General features: G+C 44.6%; 1 protein-coding gene and 1 long non-coding RNA gene across 4 annotated transcripts; one reads left to right on the top strand and one right to left on the bottom strand.

The window, feature by feature from the left end:
- Positions 1-1032: 1032 nt before the first annotated feature.
- On the top strand, positions 1033-11434 carry LOC127608212 (uncharacterized). Of its 3 annotated transcripts, none has more exons than XR_007964210.1 (4): positions 1033-1187; positions 1362-1525; positions 1624-1823; positions 11047-11434. It is a non-coding gene; the product is annotated as an uncharacterized LOC127608212 (long non-coding RNA). The 3 variants fall into 3 exon arrangements; XR_007964208.1 differs by having other exon boundaries at positions 1624-3950; XR_007964207.1 differs by lacking the exon at positions 11047-11434 and having other exon boundaries at positions 1052-1187; positions 1391-1525; positions 1624-2389.
- On the bottom strand, positions 2108-15337 carry fgf16 (fibroblast growth factor 16). The gene is made up of 3 exons (XM_052076437.1): positions 14477-15337; positions 11005-11108; positions 2108-4134 (listed from the first exon to the last, which is right to left on the bottom strand). Exons 1-3 carry the CDS (start codon positions 14787-14789, stop codon positions 3889-3891), a joined length of 663 nt encoding a protein of 220 aa, XP_051932397.1. The 5' UTR covers positions 14790-15337; the 3' UTR covers positions 2108-3888.
- Between the last annotated feature and the right edge of the window lie 5895 nt (positions 15338-21232).

Here is a 21232-nt window from a genome sequence, read left to right as displayed (position 1 = left end):
ACGAACGGCGCTGCAGTTTTCTCGGCACATCCCCGCTGCTGGACCGGGCAGCCGGCAGCTGTTTCTGTCCATTGTGGAGACGGCACACAAGTTGAGTCTGTGGGCCCCCCCCCCCACAACCCAACAGCTGATCACTACCCAAATCCACACTGATGTGTAAAGCCAATTATGAGTTTGGATCCAGTTGCATGAGGAATCTGATTTAGTACGGTGGATAAGGCTGACTAAGAGTGTACTGTTGAGCCAGCGGGGCTTGTGCACTTAACTTGCTGAAGGCTTTATGGGGGCAATTTGGCCTGGGAGTCAACGTGTTCTCTTCTGCGAAACTAGATCTGCCGCAAATTCTTTTTATACAACATTCCCGTCGTCTGTCAGACGGGAAGACACTTGTTTATCGTTTGCGACGTGGACCCGAAACTTTTCAGATCAAGTAAGCCCGACTGAAATTCCTTTACACGTTGTATGTATGGTGGAACCTCCATTTAACCGACTAATTGGGGGAAGGGGTCCTCCGTTAGAGCCGATTGTCCGTTACACCAAAGTCCTTTTTTTCCATGGTCTATAAACATCCAATCCAATAGTTTGGTACTTTTTTGGTTGCCTAAATTTGCTCAGTCAGTACAAAATTATTGTTAAAACTACTGTAAGTCTGTCTATCCATGACAAGAGAGCAACGCGAGCCAGAATGATACGAACCCGTTCTTGTCTATTGATGGCTGGACTGAAAAAAAAAGGGTGGGGAGGGACAGGGGGGTTGGATTATTTTCTAAAACATGCTGATTTTAAAACAACAATGTTAGAATTGATTCAATATTTCAACATTTATCATAGAAGGTATACTAGCTGACATTGATCCGCATCCATGTTGTAATCGTGCAACAGTAATCTCTGTATCCTGATTAGGGAGTAGAGGATGAGTGAAAGACTTTTTAATAAGACGCAAATGTCTCTATTCATCCCCTCTTTTGTGTATGTAAACACTTCATATCTAAGCGACCAATGAAAACTTGTATTTCAAGTTTATGTATTACTGAATGAATTCCGTCATGTTTTTAACTCTTGGCCGCTCTGCAACCAGCCGCCTTCTTGATTTGGATTTGAGAAAAAGCGATGACTCACAACACAATCAAAAGGAGCATTTCATCATTTCAAGGCACAAAGTCAGATTATGGACATCATGTTTGAAGGTAATGTTTGACATTTCACTGTACCAAGTTATCCTAAATAAGTCTAACACATAGTGGTGACTGTGAAAATAGAAAGTTGATGATGCTTAATCTAGCAAATAACCGATGATGTTTCCTTCGTGGTCGACTGAAATGGTAACTGAAAGTGAAAGAGGGCTCTATTTTCATAGCCAGCGCCAACGCCACTGGATCCTCATTTTCAGCACAAGGCTGACGACTCGTGTTTGCCAATTTGGCGGACCGGTCTCCGTCGGGCTGGGCAGGATGTTTTGGAAATGCACCTGGCGGAGTGGCAATAGGGCGGCAGAAAGTTCAACTAAACCTTACGTCTGTGCAAGGTAGAAGTGACTTAATTAATTCATAAATATGTGACGTGCTGTTCATTTTAACCCTCTGAATCATTGTATTATGTGTTTTAAATCATCCAACTGGGCAGCACAGCAATGGAGAGGTGGTCCATGTCGAGAATTGAATGCGCAACAAGCACGGCGCATTTAATGGGAATGAAAGGAGCAACTTTGATTTGCCACAACTGAAGTTGTTGTGACCGCAAGCACAGCGCCGCAGCCCTCCCTCTCGCAGTTCCGCCAGTCTGGACTCTTCTGCAGAATTACGGTTTGGAATTTTGCATTACAGGTCGTTTTTATTTTCACTTTTGTTTTTCAATTTCGATTGGAGTACTCCTGACAAAGAAGTTTCACAAATGGTATTTTGTACTCTAGTAATTTACAATTCCCAATTTTGACCTTGGTTGTGTTAGCTACAATAATCTTAATAATTGACACGGGGTCCAAAACGCCTCCATGCAGTGATACGCCACACACTGCTCAGGATTTATGCTGATTACAAAAACAGAGGCCTGAGCGCTGCATTAATCTGCAGCATTTTCATGATGACTGAGACACAGTGACAAGATCAAGTACAATCTACATGTTTTTAATCGGTACATCAAATTTGGGTCCAGACACAAACAGTCTCACATAGCAGGACAATTTTATTGTCATATTAACTGCAAATCTTTATCATTTATGATTAATTTCTAAATATGCTTTATTGGTGTCATTTCAGTAGAATCTACGGTCGCGATAATTTCAAGTTCATGACAAAATAGAGTCTTTTCAATAAATAAATATATAGATTTATATTTATACTTTATATGTCGAAAATAAATATATTTTACATCTCATAAATAGGATCGCCCATATGTACCCCTCGGCTGCTTGCCTTTTGAATAGTGTCCCTGAACATCACACGTCAATCGCTGGTTCTTCTGTTCCGCATTGATCACACCGATTATTCAAAGCTTATGGAAAGCCATTTTAGCTTTTATTCCGTATCCTTGAGATCCATCTCGATGTACTAGTAAGACAATTCAACACACTCGTAGAATGACTTCTTTTTTTTTTTTCCTCCCGTGTCTGGTGGCCTACTGGTCCGCAGTTCAATCTAAATGATAAACTACTAGTAACACTACTCGACCCAACTAGCAGGCATATTTTACACACGAGTAGCCCCCCGGACCCATCTCGTAGCACCAACATTTTGCTTCACTAGTCCCCTTTAGTAGATCAAAGTTGTCTTAGTAGAGTGCAGAAAATGTCATCAAGTCGTGGGGAAAAAAAAACACGTTCTATTAGTACGCTAATGTGTTCTAATAGTGAGGACAAAGAGTGTACTCGTACGTGGCACTTAAACTGGATTGTAACAAGATTGCTTGATGGAAAACTGTTTCGGCATGAATTTGATTCGTCACTCAGGAGTAGGACAACTTTGGTGTACTCGTTTGACATCTACGTGTTAGTGAGGCAAAAGTTTGCACTCAATGACAATATGCGCCGGTACTTGTACCACGACAGACGGGATGACATTCTACCAGTTTGCACGAGTTGCTTCACTTGCAGTTGTGCTACGAATACATCAGTAGTCATTCCTTTACTGGAAGGCAATGGTGGAAAAAAAGACGACTCGTACGACGCAGTCACTTTACCGGTGAGCCGAATTGTCTTACTAGTGAGGAAAAACATTTTGGAGCATTGATATGACATCCTTGATATGAGGTTGACGTGCTCGTAGGCTTAAGGGACACCTACCTGTACCACATGTGACTAGCAAGGCAAAAGCGCACTACTTGCCGACTGCATGCAACTGGTGCTACCATGGAATAAACGCTCGAAGGGCCGCCCATACTATCCTCCGTCCTGGTGGTTCAGTAAGTGCTCTTGGATGAAGAGCACATTTGTCGTGTTTTCTGTCTTCTTCTCGCTTCAGTCCGTGACCATTTGGAAGGCGTCGCAGGAATGTTGCGCAATGTGCGCACTGTACATTTGAGCCTTCTTCCTGTCCTGCCTTTCTCTCGGTCTATGTGGGAAAGTGCCTCCTCTTCCGTTAGCTCGAGTGCTTCCTTTCCCACCGCGTGAGGCGCGCCTCAAAAGGCCACGCCGTCTGTTGGTTCCGCGCCAGCGTAGTGCTAATTGATCTCTAGGAAAAGTGGTTATAGCGCCCGACCGCAGCGTCCTCTCTTGCCGGCTCGCTCGGCCTCAGATGCAATGAAGCGACATCAAGGAACACGCAAAGATGTTTATATCAGTGCTCTTGGAAGCGAGCCGAGGCGGTGACCTCAGCGCAGGGTAAACAGTTTTGTAGCAAACAACCCCCTGTGGCCACGTCGTCTTGGAAGCGGGAGCGCCCGTCCAAGCTGCGGTCACCTGTACTGGAAGAGGTCCCGGTAGGCCTGAGGGATTTTCTCAAACTCCACGGGTCGCGGTAAGAAGTGTGTGAGTTTCTGGTGCTTTTTAGTCCTGCTGCCCTCCCTGGGCGAGCCGTCTTTGTTCAAGGCCACGTAGTAGAAGCGCGCCGTGTCGTTGTGCTTGTAGAGTGTGGACGCGTACGTGTTGTACCAGTTCTCCTCAAACTGCTCCCTGAACACGCACTCCGCCGTCAGCTTCCTCTGCGAGGAGAGGGGGGAAAAAATGACACGTTAGGGTCCGTCCGTCTACGTGAGAGAGTCTTTCCTTATTCCCATGTGCACGTGGACTTGACTGGAAACGTTGTCATTTACAAGCCAGACCAGTAGTTGGTAGGGCTTCACCATTTTGAAAACAATTATGTCATGACGATCGTTCTTTCCCCTCAATATTGCACGTGTGATTCAACCCTTTGAGCGCCGAGGGAGCAAAATTGGACCGAGCAACTTTGACATTTATCTCCAACCATTTTCCAGCTACAACCTTTTGAAAACAGACTTTTTTATTGAAAAAAAATCTGCCGCCTTTTCAAAGTAATCTTCCCATGTCCTTTTAACAAAACAAACCAATTTAGTATCCTGTATTCCAAATAAAAAATATCACAAACATATACTGACCACAAAACCTTTGGTGCTATAGGTTAGGCTTATGTTAAAATGCAAATTAAACATCAATTAATCACAGACAGTTAATTTATGTACTTCAATTTGAGTTATTAACTTACCAAAACACTTTTTTTTAATTAACTTACCAAAATTGCTTCATTGTATTGTAATTTTAACATACAGTGACAAAATAATGAAATAGAACGTGAACAATTGAACAGTTTGTGTGTCATGATTTTTGGGCAGAATTTCCCACTTCATACAATCACTTTTCAGTCCACTTTCCTACAGATATAGACCATCAATTCAGAACCTTTACAAATTTGGGCTATACGAAGATATCTTAAGTTTGCAATTGCTTGCGACTGTCTGGGAACTTACAGGGCTATTTTGCAAGGAAGGGCCGTGGAATCACAGTCGCATTGCCTCCTTCAAAAAAAAAATAATAATAATAACACAACCTCTTGCGACTGAATTTCAACATTAAATGGGGGAAGCTTTGCATGGATTCATCGGCCTTCAACTGCAGCCACTGAATAACGTAGCTGCCGAAGTGGAACACAGATTTTTTGTCTGAGTCTGCGTGGGTTTACGATTTATTTGGTTGCAAACAGTCCATCGTACACTCCGCGTTACTCCCCAATTCATCTGGGATGGACTCAATCGAAGCCGCGGCCGGAAAGAAGACAAGCGGTGCAGAAAATGGATGGGTGGGTGGAAGTAATATTGGGCACATCACCATAAGAAACGCCGTTTTTATCCATTTTCATTGACGTTTTGAAGTTGCGACTCACAGTACTCAACTGATTGAGACAAATGCTCATGATCTTTGCTCTTCCACTTCAAAGCTGTCGGTGTTCATAATTCACATTTCAGACAGTCGCAGCCCCTCAACCAAATGAGGAGTTTTAGGATATTTTTGCTCTCCGTGGGCTCGGTTTGTCATCATCAGTGATTTCAATAGGGAGGTGTAGCGGCCGTAGCTTATCCCAGCTGACTTTGAGTGAAAGACAAAAAGACGCAATGTTTCTCTTGACTGTAGCGCTTTCCGTATGTGTGTGTGGACGGGAGATTTTTAGTCTAGTCAGATTCCCCCCGTTACGTGTTGCCATGTCAGTTTAATCTGCCCGGAGCCTTTGGAATCAGTAGTTCTGGTCCATGTAACTTGCACTGTATTCATAATTGGACGGTTCACGGTTACTCTAGTGCTTAGCCAACTGGCCATCAATAATGTCTTCTGAGTTCTTTTTTTTGAAAGAAACTAGATTTGACTATTCCTCCTATGTCAGTAGGGATGTGCACTCATCAATACGTTTTAAAACCGGTAGCTCTGTTGAGTACGTTGTGTATCAGTGAATTTTCTTTCTTTCTTTTTTTTTGTCATGGTGTTGAACAGTTCAAGTAACGCTCATCGCCCCCACGACTTCCATCACCGTTTCTGTGTTCTCAGTCCCGCCTTTTTGCATATTTCTTGCACTGTCACATCTCTTATTTTATTCTCCCTGCATTGAATTATGTTGTAATTTCACTGTTGGCCCCAAGATGACAAAATGCTATTCTTGTACACTGTGTAAATTTGAAGGAAGACTAAAAGTAGGAAGTAAGGCCAACGGTTTTTCAAGCTCAGCCAAGTTTGTGCTGAACAATTTTCAACGTTAAATCCTGTCATCCTGCTTTTTGTGCACAGAAAGTGACGGTTATAGATTCCTATTAGAATGTTGACCTTTGGGCGAAACTATTGGTTCATATTAGGATGTGTTTTGTAAATACATCGGTACACTGTAACGCTGTACAGTATTTTGGTCTCATCTATTGTGATTGCTCCCTTTTGCCATATTTTCCACACCGTAAGGCGCTTCGCAGTAAAAGGTGCACCTTTGATGAATGGCCTATTTTAAAACTGTTTTCATAGAGAGGGCACATCGGACTACAAGGTGCATAGAATAGAAGCTAAAATAGTGGCTGCGGTTACATTATGCATCCACTCGATGAAGCTACGCTGAAGAGAATACAATACAATACAACTTTATTGACTTTCACAACCGCTGCAGCTGTGACAAAACACTTTACTGAACATTTAAAATACTACGTCCAAGAAATCATAACATTGATCCGAATAGAAGGGGCAGCTTTTGAGGAAATTGAATGTTTTTCGATGCGCCTTATAGTGTGGGAAATGCCTGTACAATATTTGATGTTTTTGTTTGTATTATTCAAATATGTGTTTGAAGACCTTAGAAAAATAAGAGCCCTTAATGCAACAACACGCTTAAGGATGTACGAGGGAGTCCTCAAACTGGGCATTTCTATGTCATGGATTTCACTTTTCGCGGGGGTTTCCTCTATTGATTATGAATCAAGTCAAGTCAAGTCAAGTCAACAGTATTTATAGAGCACTTTCAAACAGCCATCGCTGCATACAAAGTGCTGTACATGGAGCGATTTAACATATACAATAAACAGTAAGACGAATCAGTAATAAGTAATAAGTAATAAGGCGGTAGAAAGCACCAAGCAGTAAAATCGTACCAGATGACGTCCATGATTCTGTTGTGTGGTGTTTTATTACATTGTTGTGTAGTATATGGACATCCAGTATGTAGTGATAGTGGCATTAGAAGTGGCTAAAGATTCAGAGCCCGTGAATGCCGCAAAGTCCTCTCAATGTCTTTTGGCTGCTCATGATCTGTACACCCAACTTAACTTACAATCGGCCATGCCGCTTTAAAATGGAGCTCGAAAGAATATTTAAGCACATGCGCGACGAGGCAGTTCCCCATGGCCTCCCGCAATATAGCGTGCGTGTCACCAAAGTGAACCCGCAGAAACTCATTGAAGCAGGTGCTCATTATGACAAGGGCGAGTCATTAGGGATGACTTTTCACTTTACATTCCTCACTCGCTCCGCAGACCTGCTGACCTCTCGTCGTGCTGGGGGGGATCATTTCCCTCCCCGTAATGCAGCATGAACGCTTAACAGGCGTACACACACAAGCACACACACACACACACACACACAGCGAGCGTCTCTAAAAGCTGTCCTGACAGCGCAGCGTGAGCGATGGCTGCCGGTTCAGCGGGTGAGAGAGAGCTTGCTGGCTGAGCCTGTGAGAGCAACAGGAAGACGCAAGGGTTCGAGCTCCTCGGCCGCCAAAGAGCAGTCAGTCATGCGACGCCTGCTTCTTGTTCCGCTCTGCGAGCAGCCGGCACAGGAGAACCCCCCCCCCCGCCCCCCCGCCCCCAAACTCCCCAAAAAGGCAGCCCTCATCGAAGCGATTGCAAAGGAGCTGGGATTTACCTAATGATCTGTCAGGCTGAGCAGAACTGTTTTGTGTACACACAATGCTGAAGACACATGACCGGACCGTCCTATTAGACACTTACTTCGGCGCATCACAAGCTCGTCAAGGTCTGGTTACTCGTTGGGACGCGAGAGCCCCTTTAACTTTTGACCCCGGTCTCCTTACTCAGGGGCAAAATGGTGCAGCAGTTGTGTGGGCAAATGCCGTACAGCACACGCACAAAAAAAAAAAACCTTCATTGAATCTTGTACCATCGTCCAACACATACCGCATTTATTTGTGGTTCGGCATTTGCTCATTTGCATGACCATTTTTGGGGAAGCGAACCTATCCTCTGTTATTGACTGAAACTCTTCTCTGTTAGCGATATCTATGCGCTGATGCCCAAACAATAAAATGTCTTCTTTGGTGCTATCTTGTGGAATTTTCCGTGTTGTTAGGTTTGTTTGGTCTGCATTTGAAATGACCTCTTTTGTCGATGGTCCTTGACTTGCACCTCAAAAGTAAACGTACGAGCCCAAACAATGTGCTGCTGTGACTGCAAACCTGTTTTAGGGCGGGCATCGATTGCAGATCATTTGAAATGATCTGTGGCCGGCCCTCTTCCGGCCCTCTTCCCCACAAATAGCATGGCTTGACTGTATCCCATTGCCCTACTTAAGTGTGTCATTTTTTGGACTTTTTATTTTTACTCCCGCCATTTGAAAACGGTCCAGCTAATGTTGTAAGTAAAATGATGTGTTTTCCAGAATGATAATCAGTAGCATCATTTAAATAACGGCTCATAATTTTTGCTCAACTCGATGCGCATCCCATTGCTTATCATCGCTGATACCTTCATCAGTAGACAGGCATTTAAAAAACTAAATAAATAACATTAAGCAATGTCACATGTATGCTACGATGTGTCAACAAGTAAGTGAAGTGGAATTTAAAAGCAAATAAAAAGGGCTAAGATGGAGAAAATACCCTTGGTCCCGCTCACATTCCCCAAACTTCCGTGTTAGGTTCATTGAAGTCTCTAAATTGTCCGCAGGTGTGAATGCGGGTGTTCATGGTTGTTTGTCTATATGGGCGCTGCGACGCGGCTGGTGAACAACGCGCAGTCCACCACGCCTTTCGCCTAAAGTCAGCTCGATTAGGCTCCAGTTCCCTGTAACCCCGAACAGGTTACGTGGGATTGACAATGAACAGATGACGGAGAAATACAGGAACACTTCAAGAACTGAGGCACACCGAGCAGAACTACTAAGCGGTACAGTTGCTCAGGCGTAAACCGGCTCGCACGTAGCATTGTGGAGCGACCGCATGAAAGTCTACAGGAATGCTCTGCGTTGTTAAAGTCGTTGTCTGCACTGAACGTAAGATCATCTTCAATACTGCGCAAGTGTCGCAAAAAGGCTCCAGACTTGAATTCATCTCAGAAGCCATTTAAGTTCCTGTAGGTGATGACACGAGGCTGGCGTCGTGCCGCAAGCGCGGCTCACCAAACCGCAGCAATGCTGGTAGTTGGGAATGAATTTATGTCTTTGAAGTCAACTGTGAAAATTCACTTCAAAGCCATATGATATGAAGCAGATAACTTAACTATCAAGAGTGTGAGACTTAGGCTAGATGGTGCTCGACAAACAGATTGTGACCGGTGCTGCTGTTTTGGTTAGTAATAGAATTGAAATCAGCTCAGCTGTTCACTGTCATGCACTGTTGTCATTACAATGAAGTCGCTGACGGCGTCGTGGTACACACCGGCCGGACTCCGGTGCGGCCAGCGTGAGATCGCTTCCCACTCAGCGACGATGTGCACGTCAGTGCGTCTGGCTGTTTGTCTCTATACGTGCCCTACAACAGACCGGTGTAGTCCACCTTCGGCCCAAAGATAGGCTCCCCACAGCCAGCGACTCCCCACGACCCTCTTCAGGATAAGCGACGTTGAAAATGGATAGATGGTTCATTACAACGACTACTCACATTTGACTAGCTGGGGCATGGCGTCTACGAGAGGGATGTCCACCATTTAGACTTGGGGGTCGTTGGTCGGGAGTCCAGCTGGGCTCCCCGACCTTCCCCAATCACTGTTCCCCACCATCCACCATCACCCGGCCCTCAACCCCTGAGGGTCAAATCCTCGGGATAGCAGACTCTGATAGCACACAGTAACAATATCTGCCGCCTCAACACAATGGGGCGTGTTTAAAGGTAGAAAGGTGGCCTCTGTTTGGAACGCCGGCTGGAGTGGTTTGGGGGTGGGGTGAGCTGGGCCCCGAGAGGCCCTCAGGTAATGCCTTGGGACACCTGATACACATAACCCTCACATACTCCGAGCCCCCACCCCCCACCCCATCCCTCCCGGGCCCCCTTTTTGTCTTTGTCTCTTTCCTCTCTCTTGAGATAAAAAAAAACATTCTGCGTGCATGACGGAGAGCGGGAGATTCTTGAGAACTAAGCAAAGTGGCTGCTTCCATGTTTCACGCTGAAGGTCATCAAGTTCACCAACAATACACCTCTGAAGGTCTGGAATCACTTTGGAAATACTTGATGGACATTTCTGTATTGCCGTGAGCTTGAATGAGTAGTTTGAATCCGTCTCAAATGTGTCAAGCTAAAGATTGTCTGAGCTTTAGGCTGCCTTGTGACCTGCTGTGGAGGGTTCATTCATAGATGTGAGGCATCAAGGGGATTCGAGAGGAGTGTGTGAGACATCCTTGTTTTGTCTCACTTCAATTTCCTATCAGCCCACGAGCCTTGACAATGGTCTGAAACCCAGATGATGACATCTGCATTTGCCAGCAAACACTCTCGAAAAAACGATCACAGAGTGCACTTTTGACCTAGAATCTTGAGCTTCGGGAGTTCATCTGAAACGATTGGCAGAATATATTTACTTCTATCAAACCAAAATAAAACTGCCTCATCTCCTTTGCCAAGAACCGGGCACAAGACGATCAGACAGAAGGGGAGACGGGACCGACCTCATACATAAAGCAAGGTTACGTTCAAACCTAAACCTTTAACACTGCAAACTTCCCCATGAATCGATAAAATATTACATAATGACTCATCCTTGACTTATATTGTTGCAAAGCATTGTGCGTTATTTTGAGTCTTCGGGCAAGGAATGCAAAGAAATGGGGGTGCGGGGGGGGGGGGGGGGGGGGGGTTGACTCACCGACCCATAGAGCTCTCCTTTCTCATTCATGCCGAGGTACAGTCCGGCGTCCACGCCCCTGATGCTGACCAGACCGACTGCCAGACTGATGAACTCCAGGATACCTTGGGATCAAACATGCAAGCTGGTCAGGAAGCACTCTACTGTATACGCCCAGAAAGAGAAGCCTGTGCACTTGGACGATGAAGTTATTCTTTTTCTGCTGGTCTCACCTTGGATAGCTGTGATACACTTAAAAAGGCAGGAACATGTTTGTGTTTAATTTCCTTTTCCTGCCCTACTGGGCCATCCACTAGTGGACTGGACAGGTTTCTTTTGCTATTTTTTTTTTTAAAGCTGCTTTGTTTCATGGGGCACTTCAGTTCTTAGGAGCAAGTGGAGAAATTATATATAACATATCATTACAAAACATACTGTGACATTATATTACATTACATGACGTATTAAAGGTTCAGCGACTAGTCGATTAATCGATAACGAATTGATTATCCAATGAGTCGATAATTACTTTTGAGAACTGACTTATCGTTCAGCGACAGTGACTTATAATTGTCCAACGCCTCTGATTTCAGGCTCTCAACAGAGACGGAATTTAAATTAAGTGGGGTACACCCTGAATTGGTCGCCAGCCAATCGCAAGGCACACAGAGACGAACAGCCATTCGCTCTCACAGTCACAAGTAGGGACAATATAAAGTGGTCAATTAACCTACAGTGGTTGTTTTAAAGTGGTCTATAAATACAGTTGAGTAGAGTACATGTTTTTGGAATGCGGGAGGAACCCGGACTATCAGAAGAAAACTAACGCAGGCACAAGGAAAACGGGCAAACTAACACACGTCGGCCTCGCAGTGCAGAGGTGCAGGATTTGATTCTGGCTCCTGCCTTCCTGTGTGGAGTTTGCATGTTCTCCTCGTGCCTGCGTGGGTTTTCTCCAGGTACTCCGGTGTCCTCCCACATTCCAAAAACATGCGTGGCCCGCTGACTGAACACTAGAAATTGTCCCTAGGTGTGAGTGTGAGCGCGGATGGTTGTTCGTCTCTGTGTGCCCTGCGATTGGCCGGCAACCGGTTCAGGGTGTCCCCCGCCTACTGCCCGGAGACGGCTGGGATAGGCTCCAGCACGCCCCGCGACCCTCGTGAGGATCAAGCGGATCAAAAAGTGGACGGGTGGAAAACACCACCGTGAAGCGGCATTACTGTGCATTTGGCAGAGCGATTTCAGAGTGGCAACAGCAACAGACTACCCAGAAAAGCATCCAAGCTACTCTGCGGGCTTTACGTGGCATTAGTTTTAACTGCCAAAAGCGTGCCAACATTACGAATCGTAAAGCGCTGGATGTTGCTTATTGTATTCGTAGCATGCAAATGCCAACTAGTGCACAGTTCTGCCCCACTAATGACATGTAGTTATCCTACTAATGTGTAGAATCGTCATGCAGTCAACAAATAACTGATTAAGATGCATCCTTTCTACATCTGCGCTGAATCGCCTTACTCGTAAGGTCATGGTCACGTCTACTAGTAGGCTAAATGGATCCTCTGCTGAATATCATGGATAGGGAATACGGTAAAAGCTCAAAGGGCTTTCCATAACTGCCTGTTTATTGGTTGACTGTCTCGAAATGGAAGTTTGTATTGGAGCATCACTTTAATTGGAACCCCTATTAAGACTGAACTAATCCTTCCCATCCTGGATGATCATCCCTTTTAATTTTGATAGCTAAACTGGATAGTTGTTGCAAATATCTGTCATTCACTTTTGCCAGTTCTCAAGGAACATTTGAGATATCCACGGGACGTGAGTGTTGCAATGTATGGCGTTCAGTTGCAGAGACCCCGCCAGCGTATTGTAAATATTACTCATATAAGATTGGGCTCTGCAATGTATAAAGCGACCCACAAGTTATATTTGAGGCCTTTGAATACATTTGCACTTGCTATACAGCCAAGACTCTAGTAATGATAGTGATTTTTGTCTTATGCTTGAAAAGTGACACGAGAAATGTTTGGTACCCCAACCTTTTCCTCACCTAACTAGCAGTGACTTTTATGAGGAAGCTGAGCCTCGTGTGCCTCCGATGCTGACTCACAGGAAGTTCCAGTGCAAGCGTACACGTGAACTTCAAAGGGTCTGAAACAAGCAGTCAAATTAAAAGCCTGGATGCTGGGATGCAGAGGTTAGCAGTCAGAGAGGATCCAGCTGGCAGAGGCCAGTGTTCGGCCACCTGGGCCCCATCTTCCCCCGAGCTCCCGGGGTGCCAAACACTGACAGTGTGCCTTTTTAATCAGAGCCATGTCTGACAAAAGGCCTCGCATCTGAACCTTAAGTCGAGCCAGAGACAAACAGGAGGACCACCCATCCTTTCTATGCGCACCGTCCTGTTTTTTTGGAAGCCTCCACTGGAACTCGACCACAAATTCAGCTTCAGCCTGCACCTGCATGCAACACGTCCACACCCTTACAGCACTTATTAGTGGCCAAGGAGAGGAGAGGAGAGACACCTGCGCCCGGCGCCCAGAGGGGTCCTGAAGGGGGCCGTGCTTTTCCCTGAACGCCGGGTGACTGTGACGCACGGCCACTGGGGATGTAAAGAACTCGGCAGTGACACCGTTGGAGATTTACTTCATTGTTGCCTTACCTACACACAATATGTAGTCTACACTTGCATGTGAAAGCAAGTTGGTAATTTATGGAATACATTAAGATCAGTCATAACTTTAATGCTTCCAGAATGTAACGTCATTTCCATTTAAACAGTGGTGCAATGTAATGAAGCACAAAGACTTGGTTACTGCAAGTACAATTTAAAGTTCCATACATTAGAGAGGAGATAAATACGTTGTTTGCTTTCTCAAAAATAAACTTGTTACTTTTTTAACCTCCACAGATGATGACACCGTGAAAAAAAAGACTGCAATTGACTTTTTAAATGATTGATTGAGAAATCAAGAGATTCTCCTTCCCTAGTCTTTTGACAATTATGTACTTGTTAACAATGTCTCACTTTCCATGATGTAATATTTCTTGCAGAGCACTTTGTGACTTTGAAGGAAAAAAGTGCTGTAGGCTATATATCCATTTGATTTACGTTTGTTTACACTGATTATACATAATTTTCAACTTGACATACAATATAGCCCTGGCCTGTACACACACACACACACAAGTGCACAAAGCGAAATGTGGAAATGGAAGCGCACTCATTTTCTTTGTAGCACTAGATTTAAAGTCTGTCTGTCTGTCTGTCTGTCTGTCTGTCTGTCTGTCTGTCTGTCAAGGACAGGAAATTGGTGCCTTGCTCAGTGGCTCCCAAACTCCTTCCCGCTTTTTCCATTTGTGTTCAAAGCAGAGACCCATCACAGCCAAGTCTCCGGTTGCCTCCCAACACCAGACAGAGGTCAGGTAAAACCGCGCGTTTGTTTGTGTGAATGCCCATTTCAGGCACTTCGCGCGAATGAACTCTACGTACCGAACCTGCTGTGGTCCTGCCTGGTCCCGTGCACGGTCCCATTAGGGAATATCTCCAGCTGGAAGCCGGTCCTGCAGTAGAGCTGCCGCCGCCTCAGGATGCCCTTGAGGTGGCCGAAGTCGGTGGGCGACCCCCGCTGGAGCCCCCCGTCGATCTGGCCCAGGCGCTCATTCAAGCCCAGCGGCGACTCCGGCTGAAGGGGCGCGTTCCCGAACGCGGGGAAACTTTGTAAATCCAAATCGAGCCCTCCGAACAAAGTCCCTACCTCGGCCATGGTGTGCACGGCCGTCAGGTTTAAACTAAGCGAAGGCATTTAAAGTGGTCAAAATGTCCGAGCCATGCAGGCGAAATGAAGTCCTCTCGTCATCCGTTTTGATATGTGCGCTAATGAGAAGGAAAAGACTCGATTATATACATCCTCCCCACGCATTCTCCTCACATTGGCCACGCCTGGCTGGCATCCTCTTGTTGCGCGCACCTCACTCCGAGCGCGGACTCTTCTAATCCGACTTGTCTGCGGCGCAGTCGTCTACAGAAAATCTCCCCGATTCGAAGTAACGAGAGGTGCGTTCAAAGACCATCCTCGAACGTTCACCACGACGCCATCCGTCTGCTGCTTTTTGACGGCTCGCGCCTCCCGATTTCCCCGCCAGATGAAGGAAAAGAACTCGTACATATTCTCGGTGCAATCCAAGTTTACGCACAAGTGTCAGTGCCAACAACCGGAGCTTCTCGTGAGATCCGTCTCTCCTCCTCCTCCTCCTTCTGCTTCTCCTTCTCCTCCTTCTTCTCCTCCTCTTTGGAAGCAGGTGCTTCCTCGCCCCTCTGCACTACGTCTGCAATGTGCTGCAAAAAGGCAGCGGCACTTGTAGGGCTTACAATTGGGGAGAAAGGGAGGGGAAGGCTGGGGGAGGGCTGGGGGGGGGGGGTCTTTAACGTGTCGTGCACCATCAAACGTGAGTGGTGTGAAACGGCCACGGCTTCTCAATGACATTAAATGGCCAGTAAATTGAATTCCGAGATTTGCTTTGAGATCCATGTTTGACAACAAACGTGATGAAACTGGGAACGACTCACGACTGAATGATCAGGGACAGTCTAAAAAAACGATAAATTCAAAAAGCTTAACGTCCAAAAGACACTATCACCACCAGAATTCTTGTGCGCGTCTCCTTATGCTCGTTTCAATCTCTGAACATATTCAAATGATCAGCACGCTATTTTCGATTTTTTGGACCTTAAACCGGAGGCCCGGTAGTCCAGTGGTTAGCACGTCGGCTTCACAGTGCAGAGGTACCGGGTTCGATTCTAGCTCCGGCCTCCCTGTGTGGAGTTGGCATGTTCTCCCCGGGCCTGCGTGGGTTTTCTCCGGGTGCTCCGGTTTCCTCCCACATTCCAAAAACATACGTGGCAGGCTGATTGGACGCTCTAAATTGTCCCGAGGTGTGAGTGTGTTTGTGGATGGTTGTTCGTCTCTGTGTGCCCTGCGATTGGCTGGCAACTGATTCAGGGTGTCCCCCGCCTACTGCCCGAAGACGGCTGGGATAGGCTCCAGCACCCCCCGCGACCCTAGTGAGGATCAAGCGGTTCGGAAGATGGATGGATGGATGGACCTTAAACCGTTTCCTTCCCACTACAGAGGAAATGGCAATTAATTTCTGAAAATTACAACCTATCTTCACCGAAATGTATGTGCACCTCTACTCATGACCACTTTCAACTCTGAAAAATCTCAACATCACTTCATGTCAGCAAATTACGATCAATCTTCACCAAATTTTATGCGTCTACTTAAGCCGACTTCACCTGCTGCAAATTGCAGAACAATCACCCCAATATTTTGTATTTTATGGACATTACACATTTTCCTTTCTTTCCGTTGGTGCTCACTGCAAAAAAAATCCTAATCATTATAGAGAAAACTTGCCATGTAGTTTAAGATCAGAAAACTGCAATCCTCCCCAAAATGAATGCGGCCACCTCTATTTGTGTTCTACTTTTTAGTCTCGCAATGGAGAAATTCCCAATTCACAGCAGCAAAGTTATGAAAGGAAGAAGTAGAATAACAAAATATAGGAGCTGTTGGAAAGGCAGCCACTCTCGCGGCGCCATTTTGAAGTAAAAAATAACACAACACATAGGACAGAGACAGTCGTGCAATCTTCACCACTTTTCTGCATACACTTTGTTGTCTGAAGCAGTTATAGATGAAAGAGGAGAGGATCAAAGTGTCCTTTCACCAGTGGATCAGAGACGTCATGCTGAAAATGTGCACACGTCTGCTACAAGCTAAGTTGTGAAAGCAAACACGAAGCTGTAGCGTCCATTGACGAAAAGAGATGAGTTCACTTCTCCTGTCCCACGTAATCCGCTTCAACTCCAAGCCGCGACTCTCAGTTCCAAATCCGCATCGGCGCTCCGCGCTAACGCTCCTTTCTTATGATGAAAATACTTAACATCCGTATAACCCAAAATATTGGTGAAATCGTGCTTGGTTCATTGGTTGAAGTGGGCGTAAGAATAGTTTTTCACATGATTTTTGGTGAAGATTGGTTGCAGTTTTTTGACGGTGAGCAACGTTACAGGTTTTCTGAACAATGAGCATCTTTGGATGTCCATGAAATCCAATCTTGGCCATTATTTTCTAATAATTTAAGAGGTTGCAGTGGGCATAAATAGAGGTGGCCGCATTCATTTTGGGGAGGATTGCAGTTTTCTGATGTTAAACTACATGGCAAGTTTTCTCTATAATGATTGTTTATGGAGAGGAAAAGGCTTAACGTTCATGAAAACCAAAATATTGGGGCAGTTGTTCTGATATTTTCAGAGACTGAAGTGGAGATACAGTAAGTAGATATATTCTGATACATTTTGGTGGCGATTGATCATAGTTCTCTGTTATTCAGAAAAGCGAAGCTTTTTTACACTTCTGTCAAGTGTTTTAGACTTTCCTAATTGTGGGAATACTGTATTGCATTCAACAAATTTTCACCTTTTCAGTTTTCACAATTTTTTGGGCCTTGGCTAAACTGGCGCCTAGTGTTGCACTTTGATGTCCGGTTTGGGTCGTCTCTGCAGTACTATTTACAAATTTGTGATTTAGTTCGCATCCGTGGTTATAGGGCGCAATTGCAAGATACTTTGTTATTATAATGAGGCCCATTTGTACCAATACAGTGGGCAGTTAGCTAGCTTAGCTATGCCTACACCATGAAAGTGCAGCTTTTCAGGTTGCCACAAAATACAAAGCAGCTCAGTGTTATTGTTTAACCCTTGTGTGCTCCAAATTAAAAAGGCCTTAAGTTACGCATTTTACAATTTTTTTAATGATGTATTTTGTGTTATACAAACATTCTTTTTTTTTTCAAACACTCAAAATGTTCAGAGGCATCTGTACTATCCATACATATATAGTTTTTATTAGTTTTTTTGGATTTTTTATTCTTTATTTTTTGCAAAAGGAAAAAAAAAATGTGTCTGGAGGTCCCAACCAAGCTCTACTAACAATCCCGACCGGACGTGTTCATGTAAAATGCATTGGTTTGAAGCCTCCTGCAAAAAGGCAAACTCATTTGCGATCCTCTGGCGCCACCTAAAAGTTGCACAATTGGAATGACCTCAACCCAACAATGTGGCATGCATACGTCTGTCCAAGCGAAAACAAAGCGATTGACGTAAAAATCGCGTGAAATGCATGTTTACACATTAGGTTTACGATGCATTCAAAAATATGAATTATAATGGGTCTCTATGGTGCAAAATATGTAAATTGTGAAAATTAAGGTATCATAACGTTTTTTTATTATTGCTGCAATGCCTGAGAATTATCAGCCGGTGACGTCATGAAATTTAGGCCATTTTAGAACCCCTCCATACGTTTCAGCTCTCTCGTGTTTTTCTGAATGCCTTTGCCTTTGATTCAAAGAGATCATTTTACATTTATCGCAATCGGTGCACTACGAGGGTTAAATACCCAGGTGAGAGGATGATGATGTGTACGTGTCTGCCACCAAGTCAAGTCAAGTCAAGTCAACAGTACCAAACCAAGAAAAGCCCAGGAAGCCTGTTAGCTTGCAAGCTAGGTGGTCACTAGTGCCACTTGTAAGCCCCTTGCTGAAAAACTGGACTTTTGAATTCAAGATGTTAACCCTCGAAAATTGCCAGCGATTCCTTTGGGGTTGGATTGTTGGATTGGTTCCTAATCGTATTCTTTTTATGACATAATTATTACATACAATGCAAAACATAAACAAGCACAGCCAAATTTGGCGGGAAAGCCTGACTTTCTTTTCAGAATCAATATTTTGCACCGGACTCGGCTACGATACCAAAAATATTGACATAAACATGGGCCACTGATCAAAAAAGACAGAACACATTTAACAGTGCAGTTGTATGGTAACATTTTGTTTTTCATTTCAAGGAGTATATAGTGTTTCGTTTTGTGTTTTTGCATTTTTATAATCACCTTTCTTTGCTGATATGACATAATGCAGCTCTTGCGTTGGCTTCCATTTTAGGCTTAACTAAGGTTTTGATCAGATTGTGTCTCACATATGCTAATATATATTCAGTATATATTCAATACCAGAATAATTTCAAATTTGAGTTGAAGCCCAATTACCTGTATTTGTATTGTATGTCGAGAGAGCGTATAGAAATGAGGAATAAACGATAAGTCTGGACTTTGTATTACTTCTGCACACAGTGGGGAAACAAGTCAGCACATGTGGAAGCATGACCTAAAAAAAGGGGGGGGGGGGGAGAAAAAATGAAAACACAGCTGTTTTGCAAAGACTTTGCTTGTGTGAAGTGAAAACAAACAGCGGGAGTGTTTTAATTAGATCACTGTTCTTGAGATATCAGTGACAGTGGGGTGGCTGGTGTGAGTTGCATGAAGACATCAATAGCACAATTCAAGTCAGAGACATGTTACGTACATTAGACCACCCTCAAGCTGTCTCTTAGAAAAGCCGCCCCAACTCTGGCCCCTCATCAACACAAGCAGCAGCATGACATCCAACCGAGTTGTCTGTTCAAATAACTCGCAGTGTACACTACATAGGAAGAAAATCAACAATCCCCTGATTTTAAATTGGATTTAGGTCTGGGTTCTATTTTTTTTTGTATTCTCAACACACATGAAGGTGATCATAACTATTAAACAGGTTTACGTTTACAATTGCGATCCCCAGCAGATCTAGGAGGGGGGAAAAAAATCAATTTTAACACATCCCACATGACAGGATCATCTTTAAGTGACTTCTAATAATTGGGTCGTTGCTGACTTTGATGAGTAGAGAAAAACATGTGAAAATGTGCGAATTCTGCTCGATTATCAGTATTTATGCATGACGCGTTACTGACAGGTAGTGCAGCTTCTCCTCTGATCCAGTCGGGGGCACTATGGAGAATTTATTGTTTTGTTTTATTTTTTAATAAAACGTAGTGTCCCCTTTGAATAAGTGAGACCTTCCCGAAAATGTTTACAAATGGCAATAGGTACCATAAGATGGCAGCAAACTACTAATTTCATATAGGACAGGTCTATAGGCTCCCGAAATGAATCTCCTCGCCTTACTTCAACATAGTTCCTAATCACCAAGATGCCACAAGATGGCACCAAAGCAATACCTCTAAATGAGATAGGGCTTTGACCATAACACAAGAAACAAAACAAAAAAATATGGGGATCGTGAACAACTGTGTTTTACATTGAAATCCTTTATTTATGATTTTGCGTCATCAAATTTTCAAATGCAGACCTTCTGTGTTCCCTGTCGTGTACTGCAGAAGAGTTCTTCACCCCCAGTCCTCAGTGCAAGGAATGTGACGTTACTCTTTTTTTAGTCAGGCGCCACCAAATCTTACAAAAACCGTCAGAAAAAGAAACAAAATAAACAACATGAACAAATGCCCTGCACTAGTCGTTGTTGGCTTCACTGTGGACAAAGGAATCATTTCTAACCTAACCCAAAAAGAAGTTATGCTGAAGGCTGGATCTGGACCCCGGGATTTCACTTTGACACGTAATGTGATCGAGAGCAAATTCAACTGGTTTTGACCAGGTTTCATCAAAAGAAGGTGAAGTCGACCCCCGTCTTCCTTCCATTTTTCTGTGGAAAGCATTTGAAAATCCCGCTGAGAGACTATGACTTGGCACCCTCCAAAGCATGCAGGCCTGCTTAGCTGATACTTATGTGTGACTATAAATCTTGCGGGTGTGTCAGGCCTTCATTGAAGTCAGCGTGGGGAGAGTGGCTTTCAGCACCATGCAGGCAATGAAAGCTGGCGAGGGTGACGGATGCCCGGGGGCCTCCGCTCGATGAATTGGCCGAGGGGTTGGCGAGGAGTCAGGTCAAGTGCGGCTTTGTGCGAGCGGACATCGGGGCGCTCGCTACACAGGAGCCTGAAAAGAAGTTTTGTCTCAGTCGGGTCAGAGATATGAAAGAGAAGAGAGGAGGAGGGACTGAGAGAGACTCATGTGTAATGTGTCGTAAGTTGTCTTACTATTTTGGGGAGAAAAAACTCCAATCATGTCAATGCCACAGCATTGACATGATTGGGGTTTTTACATAGTGCAGGTGTTCTTCATGGCAAATTTACTTCTATTTCCTTGGGAGCTCAACCGGGGACTCATTTCGAGAAAAAAACAATACAATGTATCTGAAACGCGTGATGCGCAAAGCGAGTGATGTTTACGCCGTGGAAGAGAATGCACAAGTGGCAGAGTTTGTGAACCCAAGCAATGTATGT

Source organism: Hippocampus zosterae, chromosome 1, assembly GCF_025434085.1.
Source record: "Hippocampus zosterae strain Florida chromosome 1, ASM2543408v3, whole genome shotgun sequence".
Lineage (NCBI taxonomy): Eukaryota > Metazoa > Chordata > Actinopteri > Syngnathiformes > Syngnathidae > Hippocampus > Hippocampus zosterae.
This window is presented reverse-complemented; position numbering and strand designations above follow the sequence as displayed.